This window comes from Anas platyrhynchos, chromosome 3 (assembly GCF_047663525.1).
Source record: "Anas platyrhynchos isolate ZD024472 breed Pekin duck chromosome 3, IASCAAS_PekinDuck_T2T, whole genome shotgun sequence".
NCBI classification, from domain to species: domain Eukaryota; kingdom Metazoa; phylum Chordata; class Aves; order Anseriformes; family Anatidae; genus Anas; species Anas platyrhynchos.
The window spans coordinates 31,096,192-31,118,837 of record NC_092589.1 but is presented as its reverse complement, the minus strand read 5'-3'; the positions used below and the strand labels follow the sequence as shown (position 1 = coordinate 31,118,837).

The 22,646-nt window shown below is 39.9% G+C and overlaps 1 protein-coding gene across 2 annotated transcripts in view; it reads right to left on the bottom strand.

The window, feature by feature from the left end:
- The window catches only part of KIF26B (kinesin family member 26B), a 290,536-nt gene that overhangs the window by 91,180 nt on the left and 176,710 nt on the right, over positions 1-22,646 (bottom strand). For both annotated transcript variants that reach the window (XM_027453855.3, XM_027453856.3), the window contains one exon: positions 13,176-13,359. In XM_027453855.3, coding sequence (XP_027309656.3) covers positions 13,176-13,359 — 184 coding nt within the window. The remainder of the gene's footprint in view (positions 1-13,175; positions 13,360-22,646) is intronic.

The following is a 22,646-nucleotide window of genomic DNA, read 5'->3' as shown; positions in this document are numbered from 1 at the left end:
CTGTGGTACTCTTTGCAGATCTGACCAAATCTCTGCAGTCTAGCCTTGAGAGACAGCGGATGCTGACAATGCCTTAAAACAAGGATCGTTTGATTAATCTTTGTTTGGGGATTACTGCCTGAGAGTTTAGGGGAGATTCAGAGATACAAGAAGAACAGTTTCATTTTGTACACTTTAACTCCAGTTTTTGGTAACTGACTGCTTGTCTTCCCCTTTTCCACCCTCTAGATGCAAGAAAAAAATATAAAAATAAAGTATTTACCGACACATATGCAAATCACATCAGGGTAAAACAAGGCTTTTGGAATGAGAAGAAGCATCAACAATTAAGATGCAGTGCTCAGACAGGAACAAACACAGGCAGAAGGACCGCATGCACTTATCGTGCACTTTACCTCCTTACACATTGTATCTTCTGCTACTGAAGAAACCAATATTTAAGCAGCAGCAGCAGCAGCTTTCTCTGCTCTTTTGGTCTAATGAAAAAAGAAGGATATTCCCACAGCAACCACCTGTGATAAAATAGTCTGCACAGGAGATTGAAATCTTCACTAATACCAATATTAAATGGAGAACAGTTTCATTTACTTTATTTTTTTGGACTACTAGAACTACATTAAAAGCAGGACAACATATGATTTACAGTCTTCAACACTGAGCTCCTATACTGCTTGTTTCACAAATGCAGTTGCTTTCCAGAAAAATGGTGGATTAAAGGTCATGCTGCAGTTCTTTGCTAAGCTCCTACTCCATCACCGTACCAGGTGCTTAATCAAATGGGCTTCCCTTGATAGCCTTATCTCTCAGTGGGTCAGTGTTGCTTGGACGGAACTGCAAAATGGCTGCACATTGCACCAGCTGTGTTACCTATTTCATTTAGAGCAGAATTTCAGTGTCCTGAAAACTGCTTAGCAAACAGGACTTGAAATCAGAGTGACAGTACTCTCTCATGCCTCAAGTAAAAGCACATTTTGGTATCCAGCAGGTGACCAAAGAGTAGCTATGAGTTATTATTTTAATAGTATTGAAAGGTATCATGCAGAATCCCCAAATCAGGCAAAGCCCTGCCAGTCATTGACAGACAGCCATGGGCTGCACAGGAAAGGATGGAGGGAGAGCACAGTCATCAGGTGCTGGACAACTGGATGCTCACATTTCTCATTGCCCAGCTCAGCTATTATGTCCCAGGAGACTCAGGGACGCCAGGGATTTCATGCCGCTGTGAAAAGGAGCTTACAGACCTCCAGGGAACACCCTGCATCAATTCATCCTGAAGCTTGAATATTTCACGCTAGTAATGTCTTATCTGGCTTTATATTGTGGGAGGAGAAAATGGTAAGAGGTTTATGTAGAGGAAGGCTAATAATCACAATACTCTTCTTATTCAGCATTATTAGTCTCTGCTGAATTAGATGGATCAGTGAAAGATTCTTCATTCCTTTGGAGATAGAAACAGAACAGTCTAAAATTGTAAGGAAATATTGTGCCTATTAGTCTCTATGTAAAAGCCCTAGAAATAATGCTCACATAGATAAGATGTAGAGTAAGAAAATAATAAAGGCAAAACAGCAAAGGCAAATTCCCTCCCTGTGCTGCTCTGCAATTAACTGTTTGAAGCAATTCCCGATCCCCTTAATCTCGAGAACTCCACTTATCTGCCCATCCAGTTATTTTTAATTTGTACTTCTATTATTACTGCTGCATTATTAATACACCCTGATAAGATAGGAAATAGCATGGTGGTGGTCCATTTCAGCAATGCCTCTCCTGGCTTAATAGCCTTTACGACGAATAGCTCCCTCCCATCTGAAGAGATTCACGATTCTTGCTGGTCACGGGGCACGAGGCCCCAGGGGAGTCCCACGTCCTCATCCGTGTTGCTATTTGGTTTCCCAAAAAGCAGCCTGGGCCTCCCCGTGTTTATCACATCTGCACACACTGTTATCAATCAGGGTGCATGCCTTCTCCCTCTGTGTGGCCAGGCAACACACAGCCCTGGTGCCTCTGTCAGATCTCTTGCCAGCACATACCTTAGCACCGCTCCTCAGAGCTGACAGAAAGTTAAAGACAAAAATGCAATGTTTAAGGTATTTTCTTGGTGGGGGGGGTATAGCAGCTTTTTTGGCCACACTGCTTCCAGAATCTGGGCCCAGGTGCCAAGCTAGTGAAGGAAAAAAAGTCTATTGGAAATCAAGATCTTTGTCTGGCTAATCCTCTAGCAACACACAATGGTGGAAAGAAGGGGGAAAGACATTACAGCAAAGACAACTCTATGACAATAATTATGCTCAGTGTACAGTTGGAAATACATGTGTTACATTATTTCTGTGGGGAAAAAAAAAAAAAGAGAGAGAGAAAAAGAGGGGGCAGGGAAGAAAGTATCAACAGTTTTTAAGTCTTCCCACATTTATGTTTCTGTAATGGAATATGTGCTGCTGTAAAGGTTACTGTACAGCTATCCTGGCATTTTAATACACACCACATTTTGACACCACATCTTTTTCTAACTAAGTGTCTCCCTTTCAGTACAAATATTATAAATTGAGCAGATCTGTGGAAAAATCAAGCAGTAATTAATATGGACAAGACCAACTGGGATCCAAAGAAATGTAATAGAGCCTCACAGATATCTAGAGAATTTAATGTAAAATGCTGCCATTTGTATGAGCATTTTCAATCACCCCAAAGGAGAAAAAAAGTCATACAATGTATAGACGGATGGACCTAAGCAAGAAGAATACTATTCTCGGTTAAAATCAAGTTACTGGGAATATCTTAAGATAATGTTGAACTCTTACAAAAATCATCTGGTCTATAAAGTCTTGGCAAGTTATCCTCTCAGTTTTTCAGATAACTCATTCAGCAACACCATGCATTGCTTTTTGCAATATATTCCCACTGTGCTAGGTGAAGTGGGAGGTAAATATATATATATATATATACACATGCACCTATGTATGTTTGTAGATACAAATATACACACTGTGTATACTGTGTATTGCACATATACCTAACCACCCACCCCTCAGATTCACCCACTCCTTTTCTCACTTCTGAGTGCTACAGAAGTAGCTTTGATGGTCATAGACCTTAAAAATTGTATTAGCTAACCTCATTCATTTGCAAAATCAATCAGGTCAATGTTTTCAAATTTCATTTTTACCTTTAGTGTATAGAAAAGACAGATTCTTTCATAATGAAAGGTGGTAATGCTGATGTATTGCATTTCATTCCTGGCATTTAATATCTCACTATCCAATTAAAGGTCTTTTAACTGCTAATCACTTCAGCAGCACTATAGATGAAAACACCTATTTAGACGTGGAAAATGAAATGGCATTTGGTTATCAAGAATTCAGATCCACTAATGCAATGTTTCAATGCCAAGCCACACTACCTACCTTTCTAGGAAGGAGCCCTCACTGAAAGCAATTTGCTGTTCTGGTTACAGAGCAATGACCCCTTGGGGATCTGAGGGCCAGAGGCTCGTCTAATGGCTGTGTGCATTGTCATCAGCTTTACAGGTCCATCCTGGCAGAAGTAACGCTAAACATCTCCAGCCCTTCAATCAATGAACAACAATTCAGCCTTCCCTTGGTTTGCAGAAGGCCAAATGTGAAAAAGCCTTCTTGGTCATTTCTTTGAAAGTCTGATGACTTCATGTATAAATGGTGGAGCCTCTGAAGTCACTGTGCTGCCTTGGGTAGACTCGGGTGCAGTACAGTGAATCTTCAATGTTTCTTAGACTGGAAAGCAGGGGGTCCAGACTTCCATCTGGAGGAAAGTTGCAAGCATCTAGAACTTTGTGCAAGCATCTTATTATTTCTCCTGGTAGCTGGTTTCATACTAAAGTTAAAGGTTCAGAGTAGAACACAAGAAGAGGCTGTGTTCCTACTCAGGGAGAGGTTCGTTTCACCTTATCTGAGCAAGCCAAAACACAGATGTCTTATTCCAAGACAGATGTCTATGTCAGCTCCATAATCAATGTAGAAAGAAAATTAGATCTGGTAGGCAAGTCAGCCCATCCTAACAGAGGCAACATTTTTTTCTATTCATCCATAGGAGGAGTTTATATGACCAGCCTAGATCAGAACTGTAGCAGTCACTGAAATGCCAGCCAAAGAAAGCACAATAATTGTGTCTCTGAACACTGAGGAAAAAGACAGAGAGATAATGACTTGGAGCATAGAGACACAGGTTTCTCGAAAAAGAAGCACAAAAATAGGGTCAATGTATCCAGAGAGATCTTCCCACCAAAATGTGTTTGATCGCTAAGTAAAGAGGCAGAAAAGGGAAGAGTTGGTGAATGAAAAAAGCTACATTGAGTGGTATTCGCACTACTAAGCTACAGGTCACACTCGACTCTTCCTCAGCTGGGCTGGTTATCAATGTTGTACCACAGAAATGAGGCAAAGCTCAGGGTTTTATTATAATGGAAATCAGAATAGCCTTGCAGCTGAATCATTAGTCCGTGATGTTACAGCAGCGCCAGAGAGGAGCCTCCAGCAGTGTCCCCATCCTGCCTGCGCCACTGAGCACTGCTCTTGGACACATGCTGAGAGGAGTCAAACACAAAAGAAAAAGTTGGGAGGAGAAGAGCTTTAGGAAGTTTTATGGAAAAAAAAATGTAATAGGGTCTACAATTGAGAGTTTAAAGTACAGTGCCTTCAATTTACATAAGATCTCAGAAAACTTACCATGATCCAGGTTTAAAGAAGCTATTCAGCATTTAAGTTCCTTGCTCAGCATTGTCTGAGAAACACCCTTGTAATTTTCAGTTTCTTTCATCTTGACTTTCCTGATTTATATTAACCTCTTCTTCATGGATTTAAATATGAATTTAATGGGGTGAGAGATTTAGGGGGGATAGGGCAGGGAAGAAGGGGACATTTCAAGAGGCACTACTGAAAGTCTTTGAAATGAACTGGAAAGGATTAACTAGGCCTATCATAATGCCCCAAAATATCAACAAGCAGTATAATTTAAACTGAAAAGCAGAGTAAAGGAAAATAGAATAGCTCAGACAAAGTTTGAAGAAATCAAAGTCTTAAAAACAATGGGGTTTTATATTCTAGAAAAATCTCAGTAATTTTCACTCAAATTGCATAAGAATTAATATTTAAGGGATTTTAAAATGTGGCTACTCTACTGTGATACTATTTCAATAGCATAAGAGTATGTTTAAAACATACTTAATATGTCACCAATATTAAAGATTTCTAGAGCTAATGAAGGTTGACAACATTTGGAACAGCCAAATTAATTGAGCCATGTGATTATGTATGAAGGCTCCTAGTCAACTACATGTCTGTAAATTATGATCATTCACACCAATAAGAGGCTTCAATTCAAGAACACAGGCAAGTAACCTTAAAGTCAATGACTGATGCACATAAAATCATATATCCATGACAATGCAGAGGGCATTGTATAAATAAAGTCACTCAGGAATGTACAAAACTTAATGGCACCAGCCTGAAGTGATTTAAGCTATTTTTCTTTTGATCCTCAATGTTTACACAAAAATTCAACAAAACAGACCAAGGTAAACAGTACAAAATTAGGACTTACAGCTCTCTCCCTGGGTGAAGTGCACTATAAAAGAATCACAGAAAGGATTGATTCTTCCAAAAAAGAAATAGGAAAAGTCTATCAAAATGAGGTGCAGCCTTTTTCATATTTTGTCTGTCTGGTTCAGTTCCATCTGGAAACATCCTCCACCCACCTCTTGTGTTCACAGGTTCACCCATAGGTACAATTTCTGAATACATATAGGAAGATGTCAATAAAGAGCGGAACACCTTTTTTTTTTTTTTCTTCAATTCTGTGGGGGAAAAAAAAGAAGGAATTTTCCTGATGCCAGGAGTGACAACTTGTCAGACCACTTCCCAGTGGTTTGCAGGTGGGCCAAAACAGACAGACTGCCCTTAATCTGGCTCATTAATGAGTAGGGCTGAGATCTAATCCTCCCTCCCAAAAGGACTGGCTAGATTATATGGCAGAAATGAAGCCTTGTTTTTCCGCACAGAATTTCTGTGTAGTTTAGGCAACAGGACGGGTTTTCCTATAGCAAGCTTGGATGATAGGTACTATTAGCTTTCCATGAAGCTGCAGCTTCTACACTTTGCAAATAGAAGGAACGGGAATTATGTCCATCCTCTAAATTGTGGAAACATGGCTGGGTAGAAATTTCTTTAAAACCCATCTTTCTTTAAACCTCACAAAATGCCAACCAAAATGCAATGACAAGCTCCTGGGATGGCACTTGCACAACAATTGGCTTTAAAGAAAAAACAAAATATCTGTGCATAGAAAATACGACGGAGGGTAGTAACAGACTACTGTTTATAGTGATTCTTCCAAATTCTATTAATTTTACCTTTTTCTTAAAGCAGCTTGAGGTATTAAAACTCCCCTGAGAAAAGTCCACCTAGCAGAAATCTAGCTGAGGTGCACGAAGGCTTCTGTCTGGTCCAGCTGATACATTTGGAAAGGAAAATCCCAGTTCTGCACAACTCTGGACGGCAAAAGGCCGTCTGGATTTAATTCCAAGTGGAACTAACTATTTAATTTATACAACGATCATGTTGACAACAATGATGAACACATATGTCTCCTTTAAATGCCTCAAGGGATCATCCTTTTTTCCCCATTTCAGTAACCATGGTAACTTTGGGCAAAAACAGCTTCCACCTCAGAAATTGCTTTCTGTGATAAAGGGTTTATCGCCTAACAGTTAACTTTTTCTCCCTATACACCTGAATGATAAAGGAGAGAGAACCTCTCCTTCGCAAAGGGAAGAGCACTTCTGCTTCTCTCTGAAAACGCTTCAAGATGGATGGCAGTGAAATGAACTACAGAACGTATCTTGCAAGCTGTGCTGCTTTTTTTGCTGACCTTCACACAGGTTTTCATAAACACCCATTTAATGTACACAATAATGTTGTCAAAAAAATCCTCACATCCACAAATCAGTCAAAATAAAACTCTCTGAGTAAAAAGGGAAGTTTTCTTTATCTTCTGGGCTTAGTCAAGATGTGCATCCATTTTGTTCCCTTCAAATCAACTTTGCAAATCACATAAATCTAAGAATGTCTCTCTACTTTCCACTGTACTGATACAAAGAGTAGACACAGCTATTGAAAACATCTTTTGGCTAAGACTATTCAAATCATGATTCATACAGGCCAATAGGCAAACTCACCATTAACAAACGTATTGCACTGTTACAGTCTGGATTAAAACATGTCGAGGCCAGTGCAGTAAGTTTTGCCTAATTAGTGAAAAGTCCAATAAACTATTTTAAGGCAGTGGATAGCTGAAAAACTAGCAGTTTGCAAAGCCAAAGCACTGGCATGTTCTGTTACCCCAAAAGACAGTTCTGAACCTACTGAGAAACCTGAACTGCCTGGGCAGTAGGGCTTGTTCACTGTTACTTTTGGCAGGGGTACACATAAACAAGAAACAGCTCAAATGGAGAAGCAGGGACAGAAAGAACAACATAGACAAGAAAAAAAACTTGAACAAACACTGATACAGTAGAAATAAGAAATGCCCTTAAACCGGGAAAGGAATGGGATAACAAAGTACCTCCTGAAAGGTCCTGGTGGTGTAAGAAGCCTCTGGTTGCTTCTCTTCATTATCATGCAAGATTTTGTATTTCTTAGTAAAGGAACTGAATTGCATAAACTGAATTGCATATTTGATCTGTTCCCTTCATATCACTTCCCCAATATGGAAAAACTCTGCAAAGCAATGCTTCTTTGCTAGCCACTTGGATCAAAAGACTAGTAGTATGTTATGTGATCAAGTGGGATGATATAAGACCATCTTTTGATTTTAACAACACACCACTGCGTTTCTTAGGCCAAGGATCTAAGACTCTGCCCATTAAACATCAGTGGTATCCTGTCTTTGTGGACCTCCTGCCTTCAAAGGAGCAAGGAGTATCACAATTCTCCCCACACAAATGTGTTCACCTTCACTGAGGTAATCACCAGCCAGCCTTCATGGTGGGAACCCGCAGTGGGATTCGGGGAAGTTGGTACCAGCTTGCTGAGACATTTGCAGCAAGTGAGAGGAATGACACAGCTGAGTGCCTCTGAAAATCTTCTGCTGTTTTGGCAGAAGCAATGTGAGGTCAGACAAAATCTGTCTGATGCTTCTAGATAGAGTTTTAGGCAAGTCAGTGTGAGGGAAAGGTAAGCTGCAGACTAATGTAAAGTGAATAGTAAGCTTTAGGCTTATTTCAATCAAGTATTGTGCTTTAATGGAAGATTAAATTCTTACAAGCCAGGCACTATTTTTAATTGAACCTTCTGCAGTACATGGCACAGATACTTAGAAGAAAGTACTGTGACTCAGGGGTGTCTATCACACCACCAGCTCACCTGCCAGCATTTTGCAAGCATGCCTGGCATTTGGCCACAGCCACAGGCCAGCTCTCACTCATGGCCCTTCCCAGCCAGGCTCCATGCTCAGTCCCTGCCAAAAGACCATCTCCTGCATCTCTCACTTGCTCACCGACTGTCAAAAAAAAAAAAACATTCATCTGTGCTGCCTCCTACTCTGCCCTACACACTTAGCAAGGGTTCCTCAGAAGCATCTGCAGTGTAACCTATTACTCCCATTTCAAAGATTTTAATAATCTCATCTTCTACAACACCTACCAAAACTTGAAAAGGGCTATCTAATATTGGACTCTAGATGGGCTGACACCACTATGAAGATGAGTGATAATACCTCATTCCTACTTCTTGCTTCCCATCTGTCTCATCTTTCTCCCTACATTGAGATTGTAAGTGCTCTGGGACAGAAATGGGGTGTTTTGTTGTTTTTTTGTTTGTTTGTTTGTTTTCTGAATTTATATATTATCCATCAAAATAAGATTAGGCTCTGCAAGCAAGCAAATCCTGGTGCTACAGAAAAATAAAAAATAAACACAATATTGTGTAAGTAAAACACAAACACACAAAAAATAAACACAATTAAAGTGCATTTCGTTAGTAGGTTGAAATGACTTGCCAAAGAAAGTTCATGATGACATGCTTCTCGTTTGTTAATAGAAATCATCCCGATACAAACATTGCTATTTTATTTTCGTATTAACCAGTACCAACAAACAACAACTCACGCACACACACAAAAATAATATGTAAGTAAAGGTAAATTAATCTCTGTCCAAACATAACAAATACTTCTCACTGGCAGAGTTCTGTAAGACTACACACAGAAAAATAATAAATTAAAGAAAGCCCAGAGACCACATCCATTCATCCTAAACCCTGTGCCACCTGAAAACAACCTATTTGTTAAGGCTGGCAGCAAATTTTTCATTTAAACTGTTTTTCATGGGAAATGTGAGATTCAGCAAAACATCATCTTTCACAGAAAGAACATTTCAAGTTTTCTTAAAAAAAATCTGTTTTAGTTTCCTTTTTGTTTGACATAACACAGAGGGTGGAGAGAAGGAGGGAAGCAGATTGGGGAGCAAATCCATGGAAATCTTAGTCATGGAATAATTTGTTATTCCTGCATGGAAGCCTTTTTTTTTTTTTTCTTTTTTTTTTTTTTCCCCTACTTCTCGGCCCATTGTCAGAAAGAACAGACTTAAGGAGTATGTTCTGGAAAATGATGGGTCTTGGGGAAGCCGCAAGTACAGTCATCCAGGATAGTGGCACTCTTTGTCTGTGTTTAAGTCCAGCGAAAGCAATCTGCCACTCTCCTTTGGACAATAGTTCAGAACACAATGACTCAAAGACAGCACAGAGAGAACAAAAAGTGATGCTCAAGCTATGTCAGTTTACAGAGCTAGAGTGTTGTTCAGCCCAAAAGAAAACTGCTATCAAGAAACAACTGCGGAAATAACAGACTACCTTCCCCGGGGATCAGCTCCCTCTGCTAGCAAAGGCAAACCCAAAGCACACGTGTATGTCACAACCCATACAAGCACCACTGCTAATTTATTTTCAATATAGTCGCAACCCTTTTACTTTACTTTAGGGAGAGATAATTGGAAATGAGACCAACAAAGGATCTGACCCCTTACTACTTCACCTTGACACTGCTGTTTTTCTGTGTGGTCAACGGTGTGTCTAACATTGAAATAAAATGCTGCTTTCTGTTATTTCACCCGCCTCCTCCTACAAAGCTGAAAGTTAGCAATCAAATAATATTTATTCCAAATTCCAGGCTAGTACAGCTTGCTTTGTAAGTGCTTTTGTGGGAAACACACAATCTGGAAATAAACTCTAGAAATCACTTCTCTTTGTTTGTTTAGACTATTCAGTTGTACCCATATCCACACTAACTGAGCTGACTAGTTAACTTTTAAATATCTCGTTGATAGCAAAATCCTCCCAGTTTAATTCAATAAATTATATGCACAAGACTGTTGATCTATTCCTCAGAAATTTTGGAATTTGAAATGAAGTATTCCCATCAATTTTGTAACGAGAAGTAGAGTCTTTGAAAATTCTACTAACAGACGTGAAAAAAATGTCTGCTCTTTGGTGCCCAGCCCATTTCATAAAACTGCAAAATGAAATTTAACCTCAAAGTCTATGCTTTGAAGCTCCTGACTTCCCATCCTGCAGCTTCTTGGATATGTATCTACCCTGGGAAATAGCTCTCAAGCTGATGCCAAGCCAGTAACACAGAGCTTCTGTGCTGGGGCTCCTAGCCCTACAGCCAAGAGCCTGCCTGCTGGAAAGCCAGCCCCAGGTTGCCTGTACGATGCCATACCCAGGCATCTTGGAAACCAAATACCTTGGCAAGGGCCTGCCTTCCATTTCTGCTGAGCCAGGATTTCCAGTAACAAACTGCCCTGCCAGAAAATTCCCAGCCCATTCAAGCCCAAAATGAACCAGAGTTTTATCGCACTGGGATTGTTCATAACATGGTATTTAAATAGAAACCAGAAAAAAACTAAGTGACTGAAAATAAAGTTTGGCTTCCCTGAACCCAATTCCTCCCCATGGGTCCACAATTTATGGATTTATAAACTTACAGAAAAAATATGTGAAAGGAAATGCTGAGAAAATTAACATTTTTTTCCTTTTCATATCAGAACATGTGCCCACCAAACTAAACATATATATAAAAAATAAATAAATAAAAAGCAAACAAGCCAAAAATTCCAGTACTTCATCAGAAGTTTTCCCATTCTGACAGATAAATGACATTGCTATACTGCTGTTGCCCACTTACTATGCCTCACACCCATCTCTCACCTATTGAAATGTAAATTATGCTATAGAGGTAAACCCTGAGAAACTCCGATGGGAAACTCTGATGAAACCATATGAGCTTCCAGTCATAATTATAGGGTGATTCCTAGAAGAAATCAAAGAGGTGAAAAATGGAACTGAATTCCAGAAACTGCAGGATAGATGTATTTTTGCTAATGAGAATGTCGTGGAAAAAAGGAACTTTCTCTATTTTGACTATATGAATTAATCCAATTTGGCCTGCTACCTTGGAGAAGCGTGTGTTAAAACATTTTTGAGCCTCTTAGCTATATCTCACATACTCCAATAGCTTCATTTGCTGGACTGCAACATTTCAGTTTTACTTATAAAGCCCGGAGCCTGTTCTGGTACACGGTGTTGATGGAGAAGCAAACTGTATCTCTGTTTGGGCATACTGCAAAACTGGTCCCCAAGACCTGTTCATTAGAAACCCAAGATCAGATGAGAAAGAAGCGTTCAGGTCAAGCTTACAGTGTTTTCACGGAGCTCCATCTGTGCATGCATGTAGACCCTTTACTTGGGAATGGTTAAAACCAACAGTCAGGGTAAGTGTCCACATAGTTCAACAACGGGAAATTAGCCCCCTGTTTTCACAACCACATCCTCCATGATTCCTCAGCATAAATTTTATTTGTATTGAGATATAACCTGTCTCAAGCACAGCAATGCAGGAATCCTGAGAAGAGAGCTTCTATTGTAAATATTTTCCATAGCAGGTTCTTACACCAAATATAACATGTTCAAGCTTATTCCCCCTCCCACTGAAGCCAGAGTAGGCATCACTACTGCCTTCTATCCAATTATGACAGATTTGTACATTTCTTCCCATTTACCAAGCCAGAGGAAAGGAAGGGAGCCTTATCTGGAGGGAATCCTACAGGCCCTTTTCAAATGGGCATAAACCAGCCACAAAAGTAACACCACTGTTCTATGAAAAAAATGGAACTGTACAGTTTCCCAAAGTGAATATCCAAAACCAGCAACAGAAATACTGAAGCACATCATATGCTCAGTACTCCAAGATTATGCATTAGTTTCTCTTCTAAATAAAAAGATTTGCAACAAACTCATTGTCTCTGCTTCGTATCCAATGAATATGGAAAAGCCGCACACACAGATGCTTGCATAAGAAACTACCTTGATTAAAGCAAACTGCTGTCCTCAGCAACCGCGTGTGTGTATTCCCAGATGTAATGTGCCAGGCTCTCCATTTCTAACAGGGAAAAAGGGCTACTCAGACAAATAATACAGCAACAACAAACTATATAGCCACCTTCTCCATTGCTTCCACCATTTTCCATCATGAGTATGCACCTACACAGCATTTTAAGGGGTGTGATTGTGGAAAATGGAAGGAAGTAACATGACAGAAGGAAAACAGAGTAATTCATCATTATCAGCATATGCTTTGTTCAGGTATGCCGATCAGGTATGTCCAGCCTTGTCCTGACCATACTGGAAGAAAGCCAGGATACATGAGCCAGAAGCAAATTACAGTGCGTCCAGCCAAGATACCAGCCTGGACAACAAAGGGATCAGAAACCCAGAATATGCCACAGCAAGCACCCGCTACACAGTTGAAACACAGCTACAGAGACCAGCCTGCTCCAGAAGCCCTAGCAGAATGGACAGTGCCACCCCTGGGTAGCACCGTGACCCCAGTACCGGTGCATTTTGCCTGAGAGCTTGGAATGTATTATTGCTGCACAGTGAGGGCTGTCTGTGCTCAAATCAACTTCAACCTTATGACAAATTTGCATGCACTACATAGACTATGTTGTCAGGCCTTTGTGCATATGCAGGGACCAACTGCAGTAAAGCCAAACAAGAAACAATGTGCTTTACCAATTCTCTTGATGCTTTGCACAAGGAAAAAAATATCCTCCAACAGAAAATAAGTGTTTCAGCGATAAAGGTAAGGCCTACCTTGCCCACACCGGGGGTGTCTTTCACTTTGCTGACTGCCCTTAACAAACATGGTGGTGCAGGGGGTGGGGAGGTCTGAAGGATACTGCTGAAGCTGGTAGAGAAAAGCGGAGATTCAGGAGCAGACGATGCAGAAGGCCTGTGCTTCTTCTTTTTAGAAGACAGGTTCAATTTCTGAGCAGCTCTGTGGGAAAAAAATGACAAGAGTAAGCTAAAACAATCCCAAACTCATCAAGACAAGCAGTCAAGAATAAATAAAAGTAATTATCAGGTTAGGATTTATATAGGATCTCAATTTTGACCTCACCAATCACAACAGATCTACAATTCTGGTACTTTACTCATTAAGTAGGGTCAGAATCAGGTCTCTGTCACTGTCTCATCCGTTGAAACAATTCAACCCACAAAAAAGCTCCAGAACCTCCAACTAAATCAATGAGCTATGTGCCAATTTCTGTTACAAAAATAAGTTCAGTCACCAAATGGTTGACACAGAATTACCTGTCACTCATAAGCCTCTGATTAGAAAATGAATACTTGTGCAATGTTTGGATGTAAGCAGCCACTGTTACATCAATCAGTATTAAACGCTCAGGTTAATTTGCTGAGGTGTAAGAAGCCTTGCACTAGCCGTTCTAAATTTCTATCAATTCTTAAAACACAAGACAGTCTAAAAGTTTAAGAAGTGATGACCAATGAAAATATTGCTGCTTGCAATGAGACAATCATACCATCTATAGATGCATTAACCACTAAGCAGGGAAAACAACAAAGATGGTTTTTAGGATGCAGTATTCTTAGCTAAGCATGAAGTTCATATAGAATTTCATTAAAAAGCTAAGCTTTTCTGGAACAGAAACATTTCAATACCTTGCTTTGCAAAATGTTTTGAGAGGCAATTCAACACTCAGCCTTTGTTGCAGCCGACACACGTGCATTCTACACTGCCCAGTGATAAAGCTGATATTCATCATGTTGTCCTAGAGCTTCCCTTTTGTAAAATGGACACTTCAAGCAGCGCAGGTCAACTGAAGCACCATCCCAAAGGATGAAGCTCAACAATTCATGAAGCTACATTCCTGCTGTTTGCTTTGGCAAAGAACTGTGGCTATGTTGACAGTAGATCTCCTTACCTTGCTGAAGTGTGACAGTCAAGACCAGTCAAACACTCTAGTTTTAAGAAACTTTAGCTCTACTACACTGGTATTAGTATACGTTACCCAAATCTAAACTTCCAAAAGTGATTTAATTATTTATCCCAAAGCGTTAAGGAAAAAAACCTGAGTGTGTATATATAAATATATACACACTTATTTCAGTATGCAAGTACCTTGTGTTTGTATCAGATGTCTCAAACACACGAACAAATTACTGCTGGGCATGAAGTTGCCATATGTCAGCTGATCACGTGTGCACTGTGTGCAACCCCAGTGTATTCTTTTAGCCTATGGCAAATGCAAAGCAGTTCTCGATAAATTAGTTTTTAATAAAAGAAAAGCACTAGGAGATTTTAATTGACCTGACACAATTACAACTCAGAAATTTCTGCGCTACCTCTTTGCCCTTGACCTGCCCCTTCCTTCTGGCTTAGAGACTGCAGTGCATAACCTGGCCCTCTCTTTAAAGATTATCTGCTTTTTCTCAGAAAACATAATCAGAATGAGTTGGTCAAAACCAAAGCAAAAAGCACCATTTTTTTCCTCTTCCTAGCGACATGTCAATGACTGGATAGGGTTTGTTGATTTCAGCTTCCACGTTGTCCATTACTAATGCTTTTATAAAGTTGTCCATGCTGAATCGAGATTTCCCATGTGTCTTAGCTTCATAGAACATTATTCTAAGCCAAATCTTTTAGTACATGCAACAGCTGAACATACAAATGTTGAGTGCACGCAATGAAGAATTTACTACGGTCTTTACATGGTCAAGCTCAGTAGTCCAGGCTTAAATAAAGGCAGTGGTTCCCCCCTCTCTGGTCACACATCTGGTCTCACTGACTCACCTTGGGGGAATTCACATTGCCTAAAAAGCATTTTCTAAGTTGACTAAGCCATTCTCTCTCCGTTGTCACTAACAACATTATGCTGTTCTTTTTACAAAGCTGATGGTGTAATACAAACCACTTCTTGAACAGACCAAGCTGGTGGCTGGCATTTTTCTTAAAGAAAAAGCACTGTTGGAGGCAACTGGCCTTTTCAAAGCCTTGGAACTATATTCTAGTTTGACAGTTATAACCTTTGAGATTGCATTCAAATAGAAGAACCTGCATTATTACTTTATATTTTTGGCCTGCAACTGGTAAAATGTATGAAAAAGCAATGAACTATATCTCACAACTTCATGGGGTTTTCTGTTTTTCCCCAAGGAGAGAAAATCAATGGATGGAGGGCTAGAAAATCATTTACGAGCCCTATCAGACTTTACTGAATTTTGAAAGGGATCAAAAATGCAATAAGCCTCAGGTAATTCCCAGAGCATTTAACTGGGAAAGGAAGGATATTTCAACCAGATGTAGACTGCAAAATGGCACAAACCTGTACAACGTGGCTTTCTCGTGAGCACATTTGCATGAATAAAATCACTCAGCTTGGGTGGCTAGCATTGCTCTGAGCACAGCCAGTCATGCAAATTGCAGCTGAGTTTGGCCATGTGATCTATCATAGGATAGAAATTATCACATTTTACTTTTCCAGGCAAGTCAGAGGCTTGGCCCTCCCACACAGACTCCCTGGACCACCAAGACCTCTCTGGCAAAGCACCAGGTGGGACCTTGGGAGACCCAATACTGCTGCAGCTCACTGCCTGCCCAGCCCAGCCCAGCAGCTCTTTGGTTCTGCTCTTTGTACAGGAGCCAGCTAATTTGCTTTCATTTAATAGCTATTATAATAGGGCTGATTCCCACTTGAGACTATGTGTACCACTCCAGTACCAGTAACACTAATGATGGGAGCCTGGTTTTATGCATTGACAGTAAGTTGGTGATGCTCCAGAATCACACAGAATCACAGAATTTCTAGGTTGGAAGAGACCTCAAGATCATCGAGTCCAACCTCTAACCTAACACTAACAGTCCCCACTAAACCATATCCCTAAGCTCTACATCTAAACGTCTTTTGAAGACTTCCAGGGATGGTGACTCCACCACCTCCCTGGGCAGCCCGTTCCAGGTTACGTTACATCCCGTTTCAGCCAAGTGATACCAGCTACAGATACCAGCAGGGTGCACAGTGGGCTCCAGCATGACGCAGACCACTTCACCACCCCGTGGGGTACAGCTGTGGCAGGGATATTGCCCACAGAAGCACACAAGAAACTGGATCCAAATTAAACGTACTAAGTGGGTAACTTAACCTGTATTTGGCCAGTGTGTGGCCACACTCATTCACCACAAAGGTGTCTTTAATGTGATTTAACTGAATTATCTTCCAAAGGAAGACCGATTTAAAGCTGTTTAGCTAATACACTTTGGATTCACACCTTCAGTTAATTTGGATTATTTTTCCTGAAAGTCCCTATGTAAACAAGCAGCTGTAGACTTTTTGAAAGCTTAAGAGATTTGTGGCAGAGAAAATAATCACAAGATCAAGATTTGAGATTGCAGAAGGGGTGTTAGAAAGCTGATTAAAGTTGATTATAAATAAAACTAATGAATTGCTGGCAGGAATGGGGAAGTACCTCAAAAGCCCAGCTGGTCCATAAAAGAGTCTGAGTTTACTTCTTGAAATGACATTCCTTGCTTTTTGTCTAGAGAAATACAAGTTTAACAGAGGATATCTTTGGGCAGTCAGAAGGCTTTTTACCTCCTGCCTATGCAGAAATGGGTACATTTTTCCCTTAAAACTCCATAGGCAGGTTGGGATTGTCAGACACATTCACTGCACAGGAAACTCCCGTATGGTGGAAGCCAGTTCCTGATTGATACGAATTTTCTGAAAGCTGAAGGCCCTCTATGGGATTTATTGAAGAAATGGAAGTAAGCCAACTGAGAGGTAATTCTGAGAAGTTGGTGGCAAAGTGTATTCTTTGGAAATTTGTCTAGAGAGACGAATGAACAGAAATAGATTAAATAATCCAATTTTAATACAGAAGAAAGATGCTGCTATGGGTAACCCAAACATCTCTGCTAAGCTATTTGTATTACTCGTAAGCAATACATGAATGAACAATGAAGCTGATAAAACACTTCAGACAAAATAAAAGCCATTATGGAAAACTGTAAATAGCTTCTTTAGAGAGATAACTGAGTAACAGTTGCAGTACAACGTTTACAAGGAAACGGTGGAAGGAACAGTTTGAACATTCATGAGATCTAAATTAACTTTGTCTGTTTACAAAAAGCAGTTTCAGAAACTGAGGATGACACCCATACATGCACTTTTTGCTATGTAATATTCAGGGGAGAAAAGGAAAACAAACACTTTGGTTTTCACTTTGTTTGAAAATAAAGCCTCCCTGCAATACAAAATGCTCATGTCTTCAGCTTGAACCGAGTCGTGCAGAAGCTCATTTGGCATAAATACATGTAAGATTATGAACTTCAGGGGGGATTGGCTGTTGCAGCTCATGGCATATTTGCTTCCTCTCTTTTAAGTAAGAAAACAGGCACTGCTAATAAAATTCAAGGGGAACCTATTTAGGTTCATAAAAGATACATTTTTTTCAACTACATATCATCCCAGCCAAGAGGTCAGCATGGCCAACAGGTTCATGAAATTCAGAAAGAGAGTAGACGCCTCTGTGGATAATTAAAATATAAATCACATTTGTGTCAGCAAAGATCATCATTGATGAGCAGCACTGACTCTCATGCTTCAGTACCTGACACACCCCTTCAGCACTGATGTGAAATTTCCTTTGGGGCATATATCTGTATAATTATTCATTAGTGGAGTTTTATATTACACTATATTGTATCTAGTACTTATCGCCCTTGGAAACAGAATTCCAGATCATAGGGTCCAGTGAGCTGGTATATCAGTTTCTGTACGGAAAAAAAAAAATTGAAAATAAGCTCACTTTCATGTTGAATTTTCCACACAGTAAATGCCTCTCAAGCTGGGGAGGGCTAAATAGTCAGGTACTAGCTAATTCTAATTTGCAATTTTCATTAAAACTAAAAATCTATTTCTCTTTTTTATTTGGAAGCATATATTTCATTTTGTAAAAAAAAAAAATCATAATAATAAAATCCCAGGGAGCACGGTATGAACTTCATATGTGCAAAGGACATCTTACCGAAAGATGGGCTTGTTTTATAAGCCTACAGGAAATCAATGGTCCTCTCTAATAATCAAAACGCTACCTTTACCTATCCAAAACTGCCTTGCCTGCTGTCTCTTAGTGCTGGGTTGGAAAACAGACAGAAGTTTAGTTTGGAAATCAGTCTTCTGAAAAAAGTCCCTAAGCGTATTTGTGCAGCTATATCACTAGTGGTAACACACATCTACGTTTGTGACTAACAGTGTTGGTTACCCAGTGTGAAACACTCATATATGGCAATTCCTGTGGGCTCAGATTGTGCACCTACAAGTGAAAATTAACATTCCTCAGCCTCACCCCCAACACTTAAGGCCTGCTGATGATTTATTTGTTTTTTTAAACCAGGACATAATTCTTTCTTTAGAAAAAGAAGAAGTCCTTGACTGTCACCTACTAAACAAAATATAATCTGCATAGTATCCTAGCTAAATGATGGAATGTCAAACAAGAATATACTGGAAACCTGGCATTATTTTTTATTATTTCCAACTGTCATGTTCGCAAATATGGGTTCATGGTATGTTTTCCATTTTGGGTAAACATGCTTATGTAAAATGAGTCATCATATCATATAGGCTCTCACCTATCTGTATGGTAAGAACCACTGGGATACAGAAAAATTACATTCATTTTTGTTGTTGTTGTTGTTGTTGTTTTGTTTTGTTTTCTTATGAAAAAGGCCAGTCTTGATTTTTGGCTACACAGGGTCACTCTACAGCTGCTTCTTCTCCAAGATTTTTAGATACTGAATTTTATCAGTTACATTCTGCCTACACAAGCTGGACACTGGGCACTAAATCAGATGTACACATTTTCTAACGATAGGGACGCAACCTACCTGAAAGTGATTCTCTCAATCATCTGCAGAGGTCATAAAGGCTCACTGAGATGACAATACAGCTAAGACCTAGGTACCACCACCAAAAGGGAAGGTCCCTTACATGCCAGTGTTCTGTCTGTGTAACTCTTTCCCCTCCCCTGCTCCTTTCTTCAATTTATTTTGGCTTGGTTGCTACTGCTTTAACCTTCTGAACTGCATCACACTAAAGGGTGCTCTAAATCATACTTACTTGAAATGGCTAATAGGCACAAATTAATATGGCAAGCACTTACTCAACCCTAAAATCTGAGATGTATGGTACTAAATGTGGTTTTATGCAAAATCTCATCTTTCCAATTGGAGGGCAATAATCTGGCCAGGACACATAGCTTCCTTTCTACCAGGCATTTCTTCACATCTTTTAAAGGAAAGAGAAGAGAGAAGCTTTACTGAGTGTTTTACCAACACGTGAACCATGTTCTGGTACAAGGGGCCAGGCTGCCTCTTCACTATCTGCTGCAAATGGAAGACACCACCTGAGAAGCTTGCTCCCTGAGCAAAGCAAGAATGATCTCCAAAGGCCTTTTCTCATACCTCTACATGGAACAATTTTTCTTATCCAGACTGAAAGTAAAAAGACAGGGCTATAAATCTTGCACTCAGCTTCACAGCCCACACTCCCTGCCCTCCAAGAGGACTTGTGAGCTAAGAATGAGAATCAGGGCAACTCACTCAGCTTTAATTCTCTGGGTGGCCAAATGCAGGGCTGTGGCATTGCAGCTTAGTAAGAGATGTAAAGAATGAAATAAGAATCCTCAGAGGAACATTTTCTGCATTTGTACTTCCAGGAAGATCCTTAGTATTTGTGTTTAATTATTTTACAATGCCTTTAAAATCTGGAGATAATTTGCGCTTTCTGCTTATGCTGTAGAAGGTATAATAAACATCTCTCTAATGCCCAGTAAACACTTGCCCCTTATTGTTCTCTTTATTTGTATGCATGCCTTCAATTTCATAGCAACAATAAAGCTATCCCAGGCTGCAATCTTTTACTTCTTGGGTGGTTAATTCAGATGTTTTGGCCACAATGCCTTAGTGACTGCTCTCCCCTGGAACTGTATTATAAATGTCCAGAAATTCATTATTTTTAAATTATTATTTAATTCTAGCACACAGTCAAAATAGGGCTTCGATCTTTATTCAGGACATGCCTTATAAAACCTGAGGCTTGTTGTACACAGGTAATCTCAGCGAAATTAACTGCTCAGACCGCCTCTTATATCAAGTTCAAATTCGTGTAAATCAAAGCTGCTCTTAAGTTGCTCCAAGATGAAGAAGATCAATATGCTTGAAGATCAATAGCTTAATGGGAAGCTCAAAGTCATACACAAATGCATATTGAAGGACAGAGGACTTATATTCTACACTGCTGTTATTTGGGTGAAACTCAGTTTTAGACAAGGCTATGACGAGGTATGAAACAAACTGCTTCTCACGCCATTGCTGTTTGATCCACATGATTCCCTTCACCAGATAATATTGTACCCCAGCACAGAGCTTTTCACATAACCTGATAAGCCTGGACTCGGTGACAAGACTTCCTTCTGTCTTTGGCAACAAAATCATTAACTAGCTCTCATGCATGGGTATAATATTGGCCAAAAAAAAAGTAATAAATGAAATCTGAAATTTCTACAAGAGATGATGCCCTTGCCCATAAATAGTACCCATCAAGAAAACTACATGTTGACTCTATAGCTTGATGCATTTAGCCAGACAAAACCATTTCTGCTTTCTTCCCTTTCTTTTCATTTATTTTTCTCCTCTTCTTTCTCTTCTGTTCTTTTTATTATTTCCAAATTTCAGGCATTACTGATCCTTTTTTACAAACTGTAAAAATGACCAGAGCCACCTTTCCTGCTGTGTTATTAACTTCAGACACACAAGCAACCTGCATTTTTAGGGCAAGGAGGGATTCTGGTGACCAGCAGAAGGACCCCATTCTAAGAAAATCTTCAGCACTGAAATACAGAAGACAAATCACAAGTCACTAATTTATTTATTTTTTTAAGACTGGGTAGAGGTTGCTTTTATAATTAATCTGACTTCTTTTTGTCTCTAAAAAATGCTTTTATAAGAAATGGTAGTCAGAGAGATGACGGTACTCACAGCATCATCCTGTTCCTGGAAAGCTCTGAGGATGAGTTGGATACGTGTCACTGCATGCTTAATGCATGAAGCAAGCTGAACCATTACACTTAGATAAAATAAAATCAGATGTTTAGCACTAGTTTAATACAGGAAGAAAAACAGCTACATGTACTATAACTCGAATTCAAATGTAAGCACTTACCAATTACTGCTATGGTTACTTGGCAATGCATCCTCAAATCACAAAGGAAAACTGCACAGGCACGAGCCTGACAGCCACAGACCAGAGCAGCTTTAATTTCCACCGCGCCCTGCTGAGGGTGAGGGCACTAGTACCTTTCAAGGAAAGGCCCAAAACAAGCTCTGTCCAGCTCAGGCTTTGGGTGTTAAGAGGTATTGCCTGCATATACTTAAGATTTAGATTGTAAAACGCCAGCGTTGCCACCAAGTAATAGGAAAGGAGACGTGCGCTGTTTTATATTTGCACTGTTATTGCGTAAAACAAGAAACACACACAGATCTGTCAGTCTTCAACTGTTAGCTGGAAAATATTAGGGGCGCAGATGTACAGTTACACTGCTTTCTCCTGAAGTACCAGCGGGGATGGCTGGCAAGCAGATTTTCCCAGTGCCTGAATTCACCTACCCAACCTCCAGCCCTGGGACAGGACTGACGGTCAGGCCGCCCGTAGCTGACTCTCCTCATGATCAAGTAGTCACAGTGACAACAACTCAAAAACGTGGCCAACAGAAGCTCTGAAATGAGAGGCCATTTAATAAGAGTCCTTAAAATCGCATAAAGCAATTCTTTTAATTGTAAGTTTTATGAGGCTTATAAGATTGAGGTTATTTTATTACCTTCAGTGCTAAAGCCTGACCACACACTGTGCGGAAAACTATTTTGCTTCATCTCTGGCCCATCCAGCAAAAGCCTCTCATAACACCGGGAGGAAAAGCAGCCAGCACACAGATTCACAGCCCATTGTGTCATTGTTTAACTTTCTGGTTGGCAGAACAATTAAAGAGATGCATAAAAAGGCCAAAAGGTGGGTAAGCTTTATAGTTTTCTTTGCCTCATCACTATTTCAGAGGCCAATACATTTAAACTAACATCAGCATACAAATGGGAAAATACTCTGACAACGCAGATGCACTGAAATTCAATGCACTTAAACCCAGCTCTGACAGGCAATCTCCTCTCATAGTCAAAAACACCTCCTGTGGGAGTACCCAGAAGCCTTG